The 17,472-nt window shown below is 42.3% G+C and overlaps 1 protein-coding gene across 1 annotated transcript in view; it reads left to right on the forward strand.

The window, feature by feature from the left end:
* SLC9A2 (solute carrier family 9 member A2) overlaps positions 1-17,472 on the forward strand; it is a 96,911-nt gene that overhangs the window by 45,504 nt on the left and 33,935 nt on the right. The window contains exon 3 of the mRNA XM_058278255.2: positions 7,072-7,322. Coding sequence (XP_058134238.1) covers positions 7,072-7,322 — 251 coding nt within the window. The remainder of the gene's footprint in view (positions 1-7,071; positions 7,323-17,472) is intronic.

The following is a 17,472-nucleotide window of genomic DNA, read 5'->3' on the forward strand; positions in this document are numbered from 1 at the left end:
GCCCCTCGTTTTCACCTTGCATGGGCCTGGCCAGCTGCGTGGCCCCGCCTGCTGTTAATGTCCGAGGAGCACACGAGGGTTCTGACCTTTCCCCTTCGCCCATTTAGTCTGTTAGCAGTTTCACAGGTGAGGGGCTTTGATCATAATTGAGGATTTCACATCCCTGCGTTCTTTGCAAGAAGTCCTGCTGTCACTGAACCCCCTGAGTGTGTGATCCCTGGGAAGCAATGATACCTACTGAGTGCTTTTCTTTATCAGGGGGCGGCTTCTTGATTATATCAATTATTTGAGGCGGAGTTTTCATCACAGACTTACCTCCTGTTATTACTCAGCCAAAAGGTTTCTGGTCCTCAGCCTTTTCCCATAAGTTGGCATTGATTCAGAGACAACAAATTATTTGTAATTCTCTCTTAATTGACACATAATTAGACCAGAGGCTGTTATGATCTTAATTTTGCCAGAGTTTATCTCCACCCTGCCCTGCCTTCTGCACTCAGGCAAGGTCATGAACAGGCAGGATGGGGAAGCCTCTTCCTTTACTGCAGCCCTCCACATACCTCTGCCTCTAACCAAGAACCTGAGGCACCCTTGGTTGGTAAGCACATTTGTTAGCTTCAGTGAATGCTGTTTTTGGTTACCCATGACTTTAATAGCAATTACTTTTTTGCATGCTTACCATGTGCTTAAGTCTTTATAACAATCTTTGAAGTAGATCTTCTTCCCATTTTGCAGATAAGAAAATTGAGGCAAAGAAACATTGCATCAGTAAGCTAAGTAATTTATACCACCCTCTCTCCATTAGTTACTCCTGGCTTATTTAAAAGTTAACACACACACACAATATATATATATTTTAATGAGTCTATATTCTACTGCAAAAGCAGACCCTTGAACTGAGTAAGATATCTTCTTTAATTATGTCCATTAACACCAGGGGGATATCATTATAATTATATAGAAAATAATTTGACAATGATATCCCATTTTTTAGAATCTGAATCTTTAAGATAGCTCAGTTAACCTCACTTGAGTAGTAAAATCCACTTCATTTATTCCATTATTCATTAACAATGATTTGTCATTAACTTTCCTCTACTAAATTTTAACCAGGAAACTTCCATAGTAATGAAGATATTTTATGCCTCATTTCAGTTTCCAAAGGCTTCAAGTTACCCATTGTGACTTATGTTTGATATGTAAATATTACCCTTTATTGGGATGATTGTGGATCTTTTCACATGGACTTTCTAGAACAGCATTTATTTAGTGTAATAGAAATTTTACAAAGGAATAATGATACTTTGTTGCCTTGCAGTAGTTAGGTCAGGTTCAGGATTTTGTGCCCTGCCTTTATACTGCTTTCCTTACTCTTATAAAATATCTCATTTGAACATCCCAGTGGTCCCTTCTTGGAACTTATCAAGAATCAGATCTCAGGAAGAGATTCAACTACACCGTTGTTTGGCGTGTGCCAAGGCTCTGGGCATTCCACAGGCACATCCTGTATTTCCTGTCAAGAGGCACGAGGCCATCGAATGTGGTTTTGTGGATGGGGAGGATGGACTGACGTAGGGAGGACGTGGGCTAAAGTGAGGGCAAGGAGGGCAGGGGTAGGGAATGGGTGTGGCTCGTGGCTGGAAGCCCTTGTCATGTGACCAGAGCCTCTAAGTCAGAGTGACTTTAATGGCCTCACGTGAAAGAGCCTTTCGGTAAGTTATATGTCCTGGGTTGAAGTCCCTGGGCCCTCAAAGCCAGACTCACAAGATACCAGGAAGTTCCCAAGGGCTCTGCCTACCTAATATCTAGGAGCAAATCTACCTGATGTTTCTCTGCTGAATTGTGGGAATAGTGGACTGAATTAGCCAGGTGTTTGGAATAATTAGAACAATGGTGTGAAGAGTTATAACTTTGCTTCCCAGTCAGGTGCCCTCAAGAAATAGAGCTGGAGGTGTTTTATGGAAGGAGATTCTTTGATCCATTAGTCAAGTTTTATCCCGAGGAGTGGTTTAAGGAATCCATGGAATAGGGAAAAGTATGAAAAATATGGACTGTGATGCATACAGAGAAAGTAAGTCATCATTAGGAGTTGCAGGTAGAAAGGTAGAGGTAAAAACAGAAAGAATTAATTTTAAAAGAATAATCTGGAGGATGGGTGAAATTGTAGGTCAGTGCAATTAACTCCCTCTGCAATACATGATAAATTCACAGTTGAGCTAGAAAAATTGAAGGAGGAAAAACCTAGCACAAAAGTTTCTCAAAGAAAAGAGAAACTCATAACATGTAAAATTATATAAATATATAATATGTAATAAATACTGTGCAGGGCTGTGGTGGAATAGAATTGACTGAAGAAATGGCGAGCAAAGAGCACTTAAAAACTCTCTTTTGCAATGAAGTTGGGCACATTTTGCTCCAAAAGAATACATCCTAACCTAGGATTGCTGACATTCATCTCGTGATGGTAAAATAGCCTTCTCAGTGCTCTAGGAACCTTGGCTTTGTTTTGCTTGAGCACTTCTGTGCTGATGATGTGTTTGAAAAAAGTTAAATAAGGCCTATGTTCACAGTAGTGTCTGGAAGGCATTTCTTGGCATGAGTTATTGTTTGAGGAACTGAGAAAAATAGCAAGGTGGGACATGATGGAGTGCATTTGTGTCTTTATTGGCAGATTGAAAGTGAAATTTGGAGCAGTATATGGCTAGTGTCAGAAAGGAGAGGAGAGCTGATGTAGGACTTCTAACAAAATGGCCAGCCAGCCTGACATGGACATGCCCTTCTCCCACAGTAGATTCCATAGCAATGCTGAGTAGAATATAGCCAATTAACTTGAGACTCTGTTTGAACTCCATTGAAATCCTACCATGTTGTATTTAGAAGAAAGTAGAGGAACCAAGAAAAAACAGTTTTCTATTTTTAAAAATCTTTAAGTGAAAGGATTTTAAATTAATTAAAATAAATAACTTTAATAATGAACAATTTAAATAACCAAACCAAATGATTAATTACAATATTGCCTTTAATATGCAGACTTTTGTTCTGTATTTACTAATATCTAATCATTCCAACTGTGAGTTTTCTGTGTATGAATGTTTAAGGAAATAGGAATAGGCAAAATTTTAAATAGGATTTTGGTGATTTTCTTTATAATAAATAGTTTATGAAAAGTTTTCAAGATTTCCTTTACTAAGCAAAAATGGTTCAGGTTCATATACATCTGAGAAGCTCCGTTATTTTCATAGTCATCCATAACAAATGACTAAGACCATAATTTATATTAACATGATAATTACCAAAAGCACTGCTAGAATATGTTAATGTAAAAACAATATTTAATAAACTTTCCATAAACACTCAAAGAATTCCCTCACTCTACCAGTGCTGGAATTGGGTAAGGAGAGCTGGCTCGGCAGAGTGGTCTAACTGACACTTGCTCCGGGTGCAATTTATCTTCAGGAAGCTGATGGGAAACAAAGGCTCGGGACTGAGTTGTGCTTTTGCAGCATCAATCTTCAGTTATCTATATAAAAATGATTATCCCTTATATTCCATAGAAGAAAAAGTGACCTGAAAACTATTTTTTCTGGAACAGAGCTATTCTGTGAACAAGTGTTTGTATACTTTACAGCCATGCTTTACATGACTTCATTGAGTTATGAAAGAGTTTAAGTCATGTTCAAAATACATAATTCCTAATTTTAACACGCATTTAATATTTAAAATATAATGATGAGGATGCCTTTGATTGTTTCAAAGTTTTTAAAGTACTCAGCTGATATTAAAGAATTCAACAAATAGGCATTGCTGGCCTTTCAATTTCCTAAAAAATACATGGGCCAAGTTGAGATACCAACTTTGCGCAGACCTCTGATCAATACCTCTGTAGACTAGGTAGTTATAACTAATACACACAGACACATAATATATATAAGTGGACAATAATTATGTTACAAACTCTTTAATTTTATAGATATTTTTACTATATAATTATATAATTAATATATAATATATAAAATAAGACAAATGTATATTTATTCATAGATTTGCATAATTATATACCATTTATATTTATAAAAGTTGATGTAGTTAATTAACTAATTGTAACATCAAAGTACTTTTCTACATCGATTCCCTGGTGATAAAATTAGTGGATTTAACTGGAGTGAATGAACTATGGGGTTATGGCCAGTTGTAACTAAAAGAATTTTATCTTGTACTGATCGCTAGGTATCAGGTTCGGTGAAAAACAGGTGGGAGGTTATGGAAACCTTTCTGGTTGCCTAGGTAACATTTCTACCTGAGATATTGCCTTGTAACACTTGAAGTGGCCTCTGAGGCAGTTAAATGGAGCTTCTGATCAGTGTGCTGCAAATAAAGGTCCCTTGACTCAGCTTTAGTTTTGGAAAAATTGAAAGGGAATTTTAAAACCAATTGCACCTTTAATAGAGGTGATGGATTGAGTTGCCAAGAAAATGGTTTTGGAAAGACGAGCCATTGATGGCCATCTGCCGAGCCGGTTGTGGCTGCGGTATCAGGACAGGAGCTTTTCTAGGAGGGCTCCTCCTTGAGCCCCGGGATGTGGGGTGGTGGTGGGGGTGAGGGGTAGAGAATGAGGTGCCCGTGCTGTGTACAGCGGACTCCCAAGTCTGCTATGAAATGAGGCAGGCCCTGAGAAGGCACCACCCCCACCCAAGGTGGCATACTTCTAAGAGACACGTTGCAGGAGCTCAGAGGAAAGAACTGGCCAGGCCCTGGAGACCAGGACGGCTCTTCCGAGGAGCCACAGCTTCTCTCTGGCAAGACAGAGAGAGAGAGAGAGAGAGATTCTCCAGGTTTAGACAAGAAAGCAGGGCTGGTTTCTGCCAAAAGAAATCACCAGAAGGGACACCCAGAGCAGGAATGTCTAAGGGCAGTGTGCTTTGTGGGGCAGTGCTAACACCCACCCCAGCACCCCAGACTGTTGGAAAGCAGTAAAAAGAGAAAAAAGGTCTGCCAGGTGTCTGGGGCTGGAATTTCAAGCCTTCTCAAAGTGAGGCAGTGATTTTCAAGTGGGGAGTGCAAACTGGAACGGCAGCATTTGAAGGCCAGAAGCTTTGTGGTGGTCTAGGAGGGACCGGAGCCAGGGAGAGAGGAGATCTGCCGATGCAGGCTGGAAGCAGGCATGTGGGGAGGCTGCAAGCGCCGAGAGCCGGGCAGCGCCCCTCTCCCCGCTGGGCCGCCGCAGGCCATCAGCGTTGGGCCTTGGCTGTTTGGAGGCGCGGGGACAGATAGCACATCTCAGGAAGTGACTGTGGAATGTCGATGGGATCTGACGCAGGCCGCGAGCCTCTGGTTGAAGTAGGAGGTGGATGCTGCTTGAAGCCAGTTACTTCTCTGGCGAAGGACAGTGCCCTCGAGGTAGTTCAGACACTGAGGGTAACGAGTCACCCCTTCTCCTCTGACTAATTCATTTCTTGGTGGTAAAATACCACATGCTCTTGAGGATTACACCAGCAGGTAGAACAAAAGAAAAGCCCAGTGCTAAGTACTAATCCTCTATTTTTAAAAGACCAACAGGCATTTGCCATCATCTACTAGACAACCTGGAACACATAAATCATAATAAGGTGTGGCCCTTGACAACGAGGGGCTTATAAGGCGTGGAAAGAGGAAGAAAGCTCCCATGGCTGGAACGTGGCCCACTGACAGGGACCAGAAGCCGGGTGGAAAAGGAGAGGAGTGGCGCTTTGCCAAGGCCTGCTCTGCTGAGCAGGAAGATTCCGACTCATTCCAGGGGTTGAAACTTGAGAAGCTCCACCAGGAGGCCCGGAGACCTGGGTTCAGGGGGCGCATCTGGCATTTTGCGTGACTGTGGACAAGTCAGTTAACGTGGAGTTTCTCAGCACCCACCGAGGGGGTGGCTCAGCATGTGCTTCTGAAGGCCTGCAGCCCCCATGGCCTGTCCACCTGCTTTCCCGGGAGTCCCAGGTGCCCCCAGGTTGTAAAAGTCAAAGTGAAAAGACACAGGGCATCTACTTAGTTTTTATTAAACTGGCTGTCTTTTGTGAAAAAAAAAAAAAAATAGCAGGCCTTAAGCCATCATTTGCCATTTCAATGGCTCAGTGGCCCTGGGAGCCTCAGAAACATGCTTTAAAGCATAATGTACAGGAGTCACGGAGCAGCTATCTTTTCTGAAGCCTTAATGAAACCAAAACTATATAAATGCTGCATCTATTTTTCAGGAGCCAAACAAAAGTGCAATCTCAGAACTTTAGAGGCCCAAAATCTGTATGCAGTTACTGCAGATATATATACTCTACACACATACACACACACACCATACTCAGGCTTCTACCTCTTTGCTTTAGGAAGATTCCTTTGGGCCCCGTGTTACATTCCGAATATTAGTGGACGTGTATGTGTGGGAGGGGCGAGAAGGTGGGGTATGTAGGGAGACCTCAGCGACCGGGAGGAATTCTTAATGTAGGGTGCCTGGACCAATGGGTGGGTCCGTTCCATGCTGCGACTCCATAACAGGGTCTTAAGAGGTCAATCAATTCAGCGGGACTGACGTACCTTCTCTAGAGTAGGGGTTCTTAACAAGGGGTCCATGAGGTTGAACTGAAATTCAAAGAAACCTTATTCTTGTGGGGACATGTTGGTGTGGGTGTGATGTATTTATTAAGTAATCCACAGTATAGTGTGGACTTAGTAAGGGGTCTGTGGTTCTCACCTGACTGGCAGAGGGGTCCATGGAATGAAAAAGATTAAGAAATCCTGCTCTAGAAACCGCTTCCTAAGCAATGGCCATAGAAGAGGGGTGTGTTTAATGACAACCAAATATCTTAAGATAATATTTTAGACGTTCTCTGAAAAGATTAATGTTTTAGGAATGGGTTATCTAATTATTTCCCTCACTTTTAGAAAGAGGTTTCTCTTGACAACATTGCTATTATCTTTTTAATTTAAAGCCATTCTGTGGGAGATGAATTCATAATCCTTGCCACTTATCATCCCCTTTGGTTCACACTAGGTAGCAGAGCCCTCTGGGAAAATTGGGAGGGGCCTTGACCATGCGTTTTCTTTCTTCCGCAGGTCCTGTACAATTTGTTCAAGTCTTTCTGCCAGATGAAAACCATCGAGACCATTGATGTGTTTGCTGGAATTGCTAACTTCTTTGTTGTAGGAATTGGTGGGGTGTTTATTGGCATCTTCCTGGGATTTATAGCTGCATTTACCACTCGTTTCACGCATAACATCCGAGTGATTGAGCCACTCTTTGTCTTCCTGTACAGTTATTTGTCCTATATAACAGCCGAAATGTTTCACCTCTCAGGCATCATGGCGTAAGTACTTAACTGATAATTCTGAAAAACCACTTACTGATTAAATTTCATTGAATTCATGTACTCTAAGCTATGAACATTGAACCTGTTGTATGAAAGGTTTTCTTAAATTCTTTTAAAAACAATTAAAAATAGATTTTTCTTACTCTTTGTCTCAAACAGATGGAAGTATCTATCAGCCAAATTTACCCTAAAGTGATCTGCTGCTAAAATGGAAAAATGGCTTAAAAGTTGTCTGTTGGGTCACCTATGAAATATGACAATAAATGTTGGGGTTAATTATCACACACCAAGAATTTTATGAATTTGTTGCTGGGTCAGTGTTGTGAGATGTGAGAGGCTGTAGATGTACTCCAATAAGGTTGCATTGCCAAAACTGTTTTTGAAGTTCTTCTGGAATTACTTCTCTAGACTCTTTTTTAATAATCTTAGTAGTGGAAGCCATCTCTCTGTATGATGGATTTGATATGTGGTGCTAGCTTGAAGTCATTTGAAGCAAAATTAGTTTGGCCTTTTAAAATAAAGAGGTATGATAGTAAAGCAGGACATTTATTTGCATCATTCACAAACTGATTCTGAAGGACTTTCTCAACAAGAATTTCAACACGTGGCCTAAGCATGCCCTTTGGGATCTGACTTTGGCCTTAGGAGAATTGCTTGAAAGGAGGCTACTCCTTGGGTGCGAGTGTTTTTTTAAGCTTCCAGCAACAAACCTTATTCGATCAAGGTCACGGCCTGTTTTTGGCCAGTGAGGAATACTTGGTCAAGACCTGCCTTTCATGTTTTTAATTTTGACAAGCTCATTTGCTGCTCGTGGTGTGCTAGTTAGACTCCATGCTAGATTGCATTTCCGCTGTTGTAAACATAAGCCTCGTTTCTGTAGATAAATTTCTTCCTGAAATTTCCCTTTTGCAACCTTGTTTTGGTGATGCTTTGATGAAGCACTATTTTGGCTTTTTTTCCCCTCATCTGTATCATTTTTATATCAGAAGCATATTAGGCTTGTGGTAGATAGAAGAAGGCTAAGAAGTCAAATGCACTTCTTCAAGGAGAGTAGAGCCATTATAATGAAAGTCACTAGTTCAAGGCAATGCGGTTTTCTGTTTCAGAAGAACCTAAATAAAGCAGCATATTAATCCAGTTTGACCTAGTAATGAAATGCTCTGTATCTTCCTGGTTGCTATTCATATCATTTGTCTGACTTCAGTTTCCTCACTGTTCTTTGACCAGTGTCATTGCAAACATATGATCAAGTAGTTCCAAGGTCTCTAAAAAGCACGTGGGGGTGGGAGTTAGTGTCTAGTTGCGCAGCAGCATTCTAATAACAATTTGCATGAGAAACTTGAATTGTGAGCCCGAGTCGATGTACACTCCTGAGCACAGGCATATGTAAAATCTCTAGAATACCCTCAAGTAGTTATCTAAATGCCTTTATCTATTTGCTAGATGTTCGAAGGCAGGAATTGGGGTCAGTGAGGATTCCAGAGTACTGGGGGAGGAGGGATTTTTGAAGAGTTGGGTGAGGATGGAATCCTCGTGCATCCGGGGGTCCCTCGGGTTGAGAAGGCATGTCCTGCATCAAGTTACTCACGCCCTGGGAGATGTGATCATGAATCACTTGATCTGGGAATTAGGAAACCAGGTGCAAGTAGGACCATATCTTTTTGCTAAGTAGTACAGGGCATGTTCTGCTGTGGCCGGTTAGGGGTTGAAAATTTTTACTTTTGTTTCCAACTTCAAAGGAAACGTTTATTTTTCAACTTGGTGTACAGAAAATTATTATTTTTAAACTAGTATTTTTGTGGCACCCAGGACACTAAAATAATAAACTAACCCTTAAGTAGGTCATTATAGGACGACTAGGCATTTTGCCTATAGAATTACCATGCACACCCATTACAATATGAAAGCAAATTAAGGGGCAGGTTTAGATGGGAATGTGTTTGTTCTGGGAAGTAACACCGTTTTCTAATGTAAGGTAATGAGTGTGCTGTTCCAAACCACACCGTATGTGATGCTTCCGCAGGGTAGGTGTCAGAGGTGGGCATGTCCTGCCTTGGAGGCCAACTCTGCCCTTCCACGTAGTAATGACTGCCCTTACCTTGGGGTGTTGATCCAGGGGATACAGTGTAATGATGTAATTAAAACTGCACATCCACACGCGCCTCTCTACAGAACCAGGCACTTTGTTCTGGTTTTAAATTGTACTGAGTACATATTCACGCTAATTGCACTCTTTCGGCTGCCATTTAAAAACACATTTTCAGGTTAATGGGGGTGAAGGCGCGTGACATGCTGAGCATGCTCAGTGTGTTCCCTTATTTGCTTAAGAGAAATAGCCACGTAGAAAGGAAAATAGGCAGGGAGATTAGGCAGCTGGTGAGCTGAGAGAAAGGTTAAAATACCTCTCTGGTAATTTGTGAACCAGTGTAGAGTGAAATTTGGTCTACCTGAGTTTTGCCTGCCACTTACCTCCTTTACCCCCTCCCTCTCTCCATCCCGCTTTCCATCCTTCTTTCTCTCTTCTCCTTTCCTCTCCTTATTGCTGTTCTAATTCTGTGACCCCCTACAGGTCACCTTTGTTTTGGGTGGTCTGTTGGGAAGCCTTCCTAAAAGGAGCTCGCTCAATGAGCAGGTAGTTCATGAGAGTCTGATAGAAAAGAAACATCCTACAGTAAATAAAGAGTATGAGGTGGAGTTGTATGTTTGTGTTCTTATCCTCTGGAGACATGACTTCTGGGTATTTTTAAGGTTTGGTTTCCCCTTTGTGACCTTTCCTAAAAATGTGCCTATCCCAATGTTGAGGAATTATTTATGCTCATGAGTTTTTGTGGGTTCAGGATAGTTGTAGCTACAAACACCAGGAGGATAGATGAAAGTCTGTCCATTTCTATCCATTTCTATATTTTTCTTTTCATTTCTATACTTGTATAAATTGTTACTACAGGGAAAAGTAAGTATGTATGTGTGTTTCAGAGTGAGTACCTGGCTAAAATTAAGGGTAAGTTTCTATAAGACACCTAAACAAACAATTCACCATATCATTAACACTGAATACCTCCCTTTCAAGTAAACAAACAAACAAACACTAAAGAGGGGTGTGGCAGTTTGAGATTATTTATGAATTCCAAAAAGAGAGATTATGTTTGTAAACTGGTCTCTTCCTCTGGGCATGATACCCTTTGAGTGTATTAGATTCAGCTGAGATGCCTTTGATTACATTATGTTAAGATTAGGGTTTTGATTTGACTACATCATTAGGGTATCTCAGTCTGAGTCCCTGCCTGCTTTGTGGGCTATATACACGGATGTTCATTCAAGGAGAACACAGAAGCAGACACACAGAAGGAGATGCACAGAATAAGATACACATGAGAAGAGAGAGCTCCACAGGCACGGAAGAGGAGAGGACTTTGATCCTATGGCCCCAGGAAGAGAGATGAGCTATTTAACTGGTAGTTTACAGCTGTCCCTGTGAAGAGAGCAGATGTGCTGAGCCCAGAAAGAAATGAGCCCCAGGAAGAGAGGCGAGACCTATGCCAGCCTACAGCTGAGATGGGAAGAAACGACCCAGAGAGTCCTAAGAGGGAAGAGGAAGGCTGAACTCTCACAGACTTTGCCCACCATCTTGCTTCAACACTTGGCAACAGAGTTTTGTAAGGAAGTAACCTTTGGTGGACTCTTTAGTGCCTTGTAACTGTAAGCTTTTATCTCAAATAAATATCCTTTATAAAAGCCAACAGATTTTTGGTACTTTGCATCAACACCCCTTTTTGGCTGACTAATAAAAGGGTTTATAGAAGTGGCTGCTAGTTAGTGATTTTAGAAATTCATATGCTGGCTCATGTGTTGTGGGCTTTATGTTTAGAAACCATATTCAGAAATAAAGCACCAGCATTCCTTTCTTTACCCAAGGACACTAACAGATGCCTAAAATGATTCTCAAAAATCACCCCTAATAGAGAAATGAATTGAAGTGGGACATTGTTCTTCTGCTTTGGGCATGAAAGTGGTCCTCTCCTTACATCACCCATGTCTGCTTTGTTCTAATTAATGGTGCACTGAAGAGAGAGATGCTTGATCCACAGCAGCCTGTAGCCTGCAGAGAAACACTCCAGGGACTTGAAAAAATGGCTGTCTCCTCCTCCAGAGAAGAGAGAAGGTGCCTGATATGTCTTAGTTTTGTTCTGATGAATTAATAATTCTTAATCTTTCTTCCCTTAGGGGTACTTAAAGTGTGTTCTACCTGTTGTCCCAATTGTTTTTGTTTTCAGAGAGCTGATCCTGAAATTATGTGTACAGTTCCCACCAGCTAGTACTTATAACTGTGACACATATTGGCACTGTTTTCCATCCCCTTTGTGAGGGGGTCAGAGCAAGGCATTCAGCCATGGGGGTCAGGATTTGCTCTTCGAACACTGTGCTAGATGTCCTAAGGAAAGCCTGTTCTTCCTTCACCTTGATTTAACAAACCTCAGGTTACTTGTTACCAAATCTCTCCACGGGAGAAGAAGCTGGCTTAGTGTGAACACCAGGATTTCCTCTGTTTCCTCGGGTTTTCTTTACAAGGAGAGGTGTGACTAGCTCCTCTTGATGCTGTACCTTTCATGTACCCTCCCTTTCTGCTGCCACTTTTCTTTTACCTTAACCAAACACGAGGTCAGAGTTTTTCACTGTTCCCAGGAGATGCAGCCAAGTGGCCAGACTTCTGCCTCCCACTTGTGCCCTGGCAGTTAATCCCTGGCTATTTAAAGTAACTGGAGTCACCTGGTTCTTGTAACGGGAGCCTAACTCAAGCCATAGAGGGCAGTTCTGTGTTAGTGAGAGAAACTCAAATCAAACCCAATTACACAATAATGGGGGGAGGGGAGTTTATTGGCACATAGAAATAAACCTTGAAGAGGGCAGGTACAGATTTGGTTGGCACTAAGGGATGAAATCAGGGACTCATGTATTTGCAGAACCATCTTCTTTTCCTACGTGATAGCATCCTTATTTTAAGCCAGCCATTTCCAAAGAGGTGAAACCAGCGACACAGACGAATCGGGGTTTATATCTCTGCAGTCCTGTCATGGAAGAATAAAGCGTGCGCTCTCCTGCCAGCATCTGTTAAGAGAAATGTCAAGGCATGGACCATGATTGGCTCAGGTGTTTGGAGGACTGTGATTGGCTGAAACTGTGTCACATGACCAGCCATGTAGCCTTCAAAGGAGGATTTATCAGAAGGCAGCAATTCCACGTGGCGATTGAGGGCATCACAGTGACGGAGACCACCCTCCCAATCTGTGCTGACTACAAGCTATAAAGGAAAAACAAACATTTAAAGTACAGTCAGTTCTCAGTATTGGTGCCACTTTGGTTTTAGAAAGTAGTCACAAACACTTAAGTTAGCAAATACTGAACCCTTGCTTCTATGGGAAATACAAGTTTAAGTTTCTGTGAGCCTCTGGCCATTTTCATCAACTGACCAGTATGTAATCTTGTTTCTTTTAAAAGACACCTTGTTTACTATATATTGTTGGTTCATTAACATGGAAGTCATGGCCAGCAGCACTCTAACTGATGCCTGGAGGAAGCTTTTCTAACATACATAGTCTCTCCATAACATACTTCACAGCCTTTCCTTGCACTTAGGAACATTAGACAGCATTTTAGCACTGTGCTTGAGGGCCATTTTCAATGGTGACATTACCAATATAAAGCACAGGAATGTGAAAAATATTCCACTAAATATACCATGACAAGTACACTTGTTTACCATAGAAAAGCTGAAGCAAGAAGGCAGGGATGTCACTTGACATCAGCTGGGAATGTGTACACCGCGTGACTCAAACTTCTTGCCACTCTGCAAATGTCTGTGAATGGCCATGTAAGTGCTGCAAGTATTGATTCCAGGGTTACAAATCAATTAAAAAAAAAAAAGATTTATTTTTTATTTATTTCTCTCCCCTTCCCCCCCATTGTCTGCTCTCTGTGTCCATTTGCTGTGTGTTCTTCTGTGTCTGCTTGCATTCTTGTCAGTAGCACTGGGAATCTGTGTCTCTTTTTGTTGCATCATCTTGCTGCATCAGCTCTCTGGGTGTGCAGCACCGCTCCTGGGCAGGCTGCACTTTTTTCACGTGAGGCGGCTCTCCTTGCAGGGTGCATTCCTTGTGCCTGGAGCTCCCCTACCCAGGGGACACTCCTGAGTGTCCCGGCACTCCTTGTGCGCATCAGCACTGTGTGTGGCCCAGCTCACCACATGGGTCAGGAGGTCCTGGGTTTGAACCCTGGACCTCTCATGTGGTGGGTGGGTGCTCTATTAGTTAAGCCAAATTGGCTTCCCACAAATGAATTTGACCAAGGAGGTGAACTCACAAATGTGGATTCCATGTATAATGAGGCTCAACTGTATAGTGAAGTATAGTGGGGGTGGAAATGATGATGCTTGAAGGTCTCAGAGATGAGGAGAAGGGCTTTCTGGGTAGAGGGAGAGTGTCACCAGAGGCTCCAAGGGGAAACGTCCTGCTACTACCAAGGAGCTGAACTCGGGTGTGGTCAGGAAGGTAGGTATATAGTCTTGGCCTGCTTTATTTTATAGGCAGTGAGGTGACACAATTGCATTTCTGTTTTATCATGAATACCTTCCTGGAGTACTTCCTAAGCTGTTTTTACATCATCACCTGTAAACATTGGTAATATTTTGATGGTGCTCTGAGTAAAGACTGGAGGTCATAGGTTTAGGTACTCTGATGGCCCTGGGATCACCGGCTGCCCCATGGCTGGTAAATTGGGGGGCTCTGACAGCAATGGGGGGAGGGTCCTAGAAGGCCACTAGATTAGGGGCAGGAGAAAACCTGAAGATGCTTGTATGCTGTTTCAGACAAGGGAGGTGTGAAACAAAATCTGGAACCAAGTAATGAAAAGTGAGAGTGGGGAAGGGAAAATAGGGTGGCAAGGCATAATGAAATCCACAAGAGTCCCCAAATCTCATGTTAGTCCTTATTTTCACCCTTCCATAAAACTTTAAAATAAAACAATTCAAGTTCCAGTTCTTTTCCCCATTTCTTCTTTCTCCCTTGAACCTTAGACCTATATGCTCATCTCCCCTTGGCTTTCCTCACACTTTGGTGTGTTCAGGAATCACCTGGAAGGGTTGTTAAATATGTAGAGTCCCTAGCTCTAGCTCCAGCCAGAGACTCTAATTCCATAAGTCTTGGTTGGGCCCAAGCATTTGTTTTGCTATTTTTTCCAAGGACCTCCAATCATTTTAGTACAAGTGGCCATAGACCATACTTTTAGAAGCACACAGTGCTCTGATAATATGTGCTAGGAGCAGTAAAAGGTTCCAGGAAGCAGCCACTCTTTCAGCTGTAGCCAGGGCTCCCATGGAACCCTGAAAACCTTCTGTGTGTGCATCTGGCTCAGGGGTTGTGTATGTGTGTTTTGCACCCGCAGGGCTCTCCTTCCCCTGGCTCACAACACCCACCAATAGTCCTCCACCTGGAAATCTTAATTCCATCCTCAAGATCTAGGTCCAAATAGTCCCATCTCTCTGAGGCTTTCTTAAGGTTTCCCAGCTAGAGTTGGTTGGACTGCCACCATTTCCTTGCTGTCTTCTTCTTTAGGCTTCTGACTGAGCTGGGTCTTTGATGCATTCTCTCTCTGCAAAAGTGACAACTTCACATGCACAGTAAGCTATCGATAAACACTCATTGAATTTAATTGAAATCATGTAAAGGGGAAGAAACAAAAGATGTAGAAAATCCATAAAATGGACAAGATGACTTGAATAATCAAGTATTTGTGATACTTTGAATTTGATTCCTTGGAAAGATTGTTTGGGTTTGACCCTTGGATCCTCCTTGGAAAACAATTTTTGTTTGTGTTTTCTCATAGGTCAAACTCATTTTTTTTTTTTTTGGTTCTCTGGTTTCCTGGAAGAGGAAAGTCACTATACTATATATTCATACCCTGGGATAACTAATTTGCCTCACATGAGTGAGTACTTTATTGTGAGGGTCATGCTGAATTGCCACAAGACCGTGCTTTAATGAATACAAAAACTTTGAATTGCTCTTCGTCAGTGCTAACACTTTGCACTTGTACTTGGAGTATGATTTCATATTTTGGCAAAGTCTTTATTGAGACTATACAAAAATTATTTCAGCTATTTTTCCCTGCAATTGAATCTATAATTTTTAAGATCACACTCAGAGAATGGCAGTGAAAGAATTTTTCAACGTTCTTTGCCAGGGCAACCCTAATTCTAAGCAGCTCAGATTACAGAAAAAGTTTCCTAGCGTGGGAATAGAAATTAGAGAATCAACCACTCTTTACAAAAAAAGAAAGCACTTGTATTCCTAAACTGGATTGACTGAGGCAACTTCTTCACCATATGCTTGTAAACGGAAGAGTTTTCTTTTTCACAATCAGAAATCTGCCTCCACTATCCACCTTCAATACTGATACTTAGTCCCTTTGGTTCCAGTGACCTTGACCATTTGAACAAAGGACACCGTATCCTCATTAACTTAGATGCAGCATGATTTGAACATCCATTTGGTACCGTGCATAGAACCATGCGTAGAACCATGCTCAGCATGGATGAATGCTAGTCCATGCTCTCTGCACACATGCATTCTAGCTGAGAGGATGTGAGTACCTGTAGGAGCTGGCTGCATTGAAGCTATATTGAAGTCATGCAGTATGGTAGGAAAAATACTTGTTGGAATTTTCTATTCAGAAGGTAGTCAAATGACTGATGATCTAAAAAGAGTTTTCTTTCCTTTCCCCTGCAACAATCTGTTGGAGTGGTATTAGCTGGCCTGGATTTTGCCGATGCTGTATTTAGAGTGATGTGTAGTGATAAAGAAAACCTCAATTGCTGGTGAATGTGGAAACCACTAATTATAGTGCTTTAGCTTTTCCATCTCTAAATTGATGATAATTACCTTACATTACATAAAGCATAATGTGAAGCAAGATAATAACAAAGCAGAATGCACGAGTGAATTCTATACATACTGTACCTCCATGCAGACCCACAGAATGGAGCCTAGCACCTGTCAAAACATGGGCATGCTTGGGGGCTATGATATAGGTGGGTTGCTGCAACGGGTTTGGAAAACAACAGGACACACTGTCACAGGAGATCACCTGGGTCACTGGGCTGCATGTCTGCGCCCCTCCAGATTCATTCTCTGCGTGTCCTTCATGGTTCTTTTCCTAAAATACAAACTTGTTTATATCACACCATCATGCAGACTAAATAATTAACCTATGTATTTAGTCACTGATTCCAAAGGAATTAATGATGTGGCAGATGCTCTGCTAAGAATTGATGACACGTTTCCTTTTTCTCTCATGGAGCTTCCCATTGGTTTGGGGAGAGAGACAGTAATTATATGATCAAAGATAGACTCTCTCCGTTTTCTCCCCAGCCTATAGAATAAAGTTCAAACTTCTAAGCATGCACTATAGCAGGTTCATTGCCTGGCTCCTAACTTTCTTCACTCTCATCCCTTGCATTATTTTTCTCTCCTCTGGCTGTTAGTCAAGAATTTCCCTGAATATGCCCTCTGCTTATTTTTTTCGTGCTTTTAGCATATGTTCTCCTCATTTCCTCAGTTTGCTCTCCTCTTCTTCTTCCTGTTTGGTGAGCTCTCACTTACGCAGGAAGTCTGCTCAGATGTCCCCTCTTGTGTGGCAAAAGTATAGCGTTTTCCTGTCCTCACTCCAAAGGTATCCATTCACATTCCCCATTTCTAGCACTTAGGAGTGTTTTGTGTTAGAGTTATCTATTGATGTCGGCTTCTCCCCTAGACTGTGAACTGTTGAAGGTAGAAAGCACATCTGAGGGAAGTGGACTTGGCCCAGTGGTGAGGACGTCCGCCTACCACATGGGAGGTCTGCGGTTCAAACCCCGGGCCTCCTTGACCTGTGTGGAGCTAGCACATGAGCAAGGAGCTGGCCCATGTGCAAGGAGTGCCCTGCCACGCAGGGGTGTCCCATGTAGGGGAGCTCCACGTGCAAGGAGTGCACCCGGTAAGGAGAGCCGCTCAGCACGAAAGAAAGTGCAGCCTGCCCAGGAGTGGTGCCGCACACACGGAGAGTTGACACGGCAAGATGATGCAACAAAAGGAGACACGGATTCTGGGTGCTGCTGACA

The sequence above is a fragment of the Dasypus novemcinctus genome, chromosome 17 (assembly GCF_030445035.2).
Source record: "Dasypus novemcinctus isolate mDasNov1 chromosome 17, mDasNov1.1.hap2, whole genome shotgun sequence".
NCBI classification, from domain to species: Eukaryota; Metazoa; Chordata; class Mammalia; order Cingulata; family Dasypodidae; genus Dasypus; species Dasypus novemcinctus.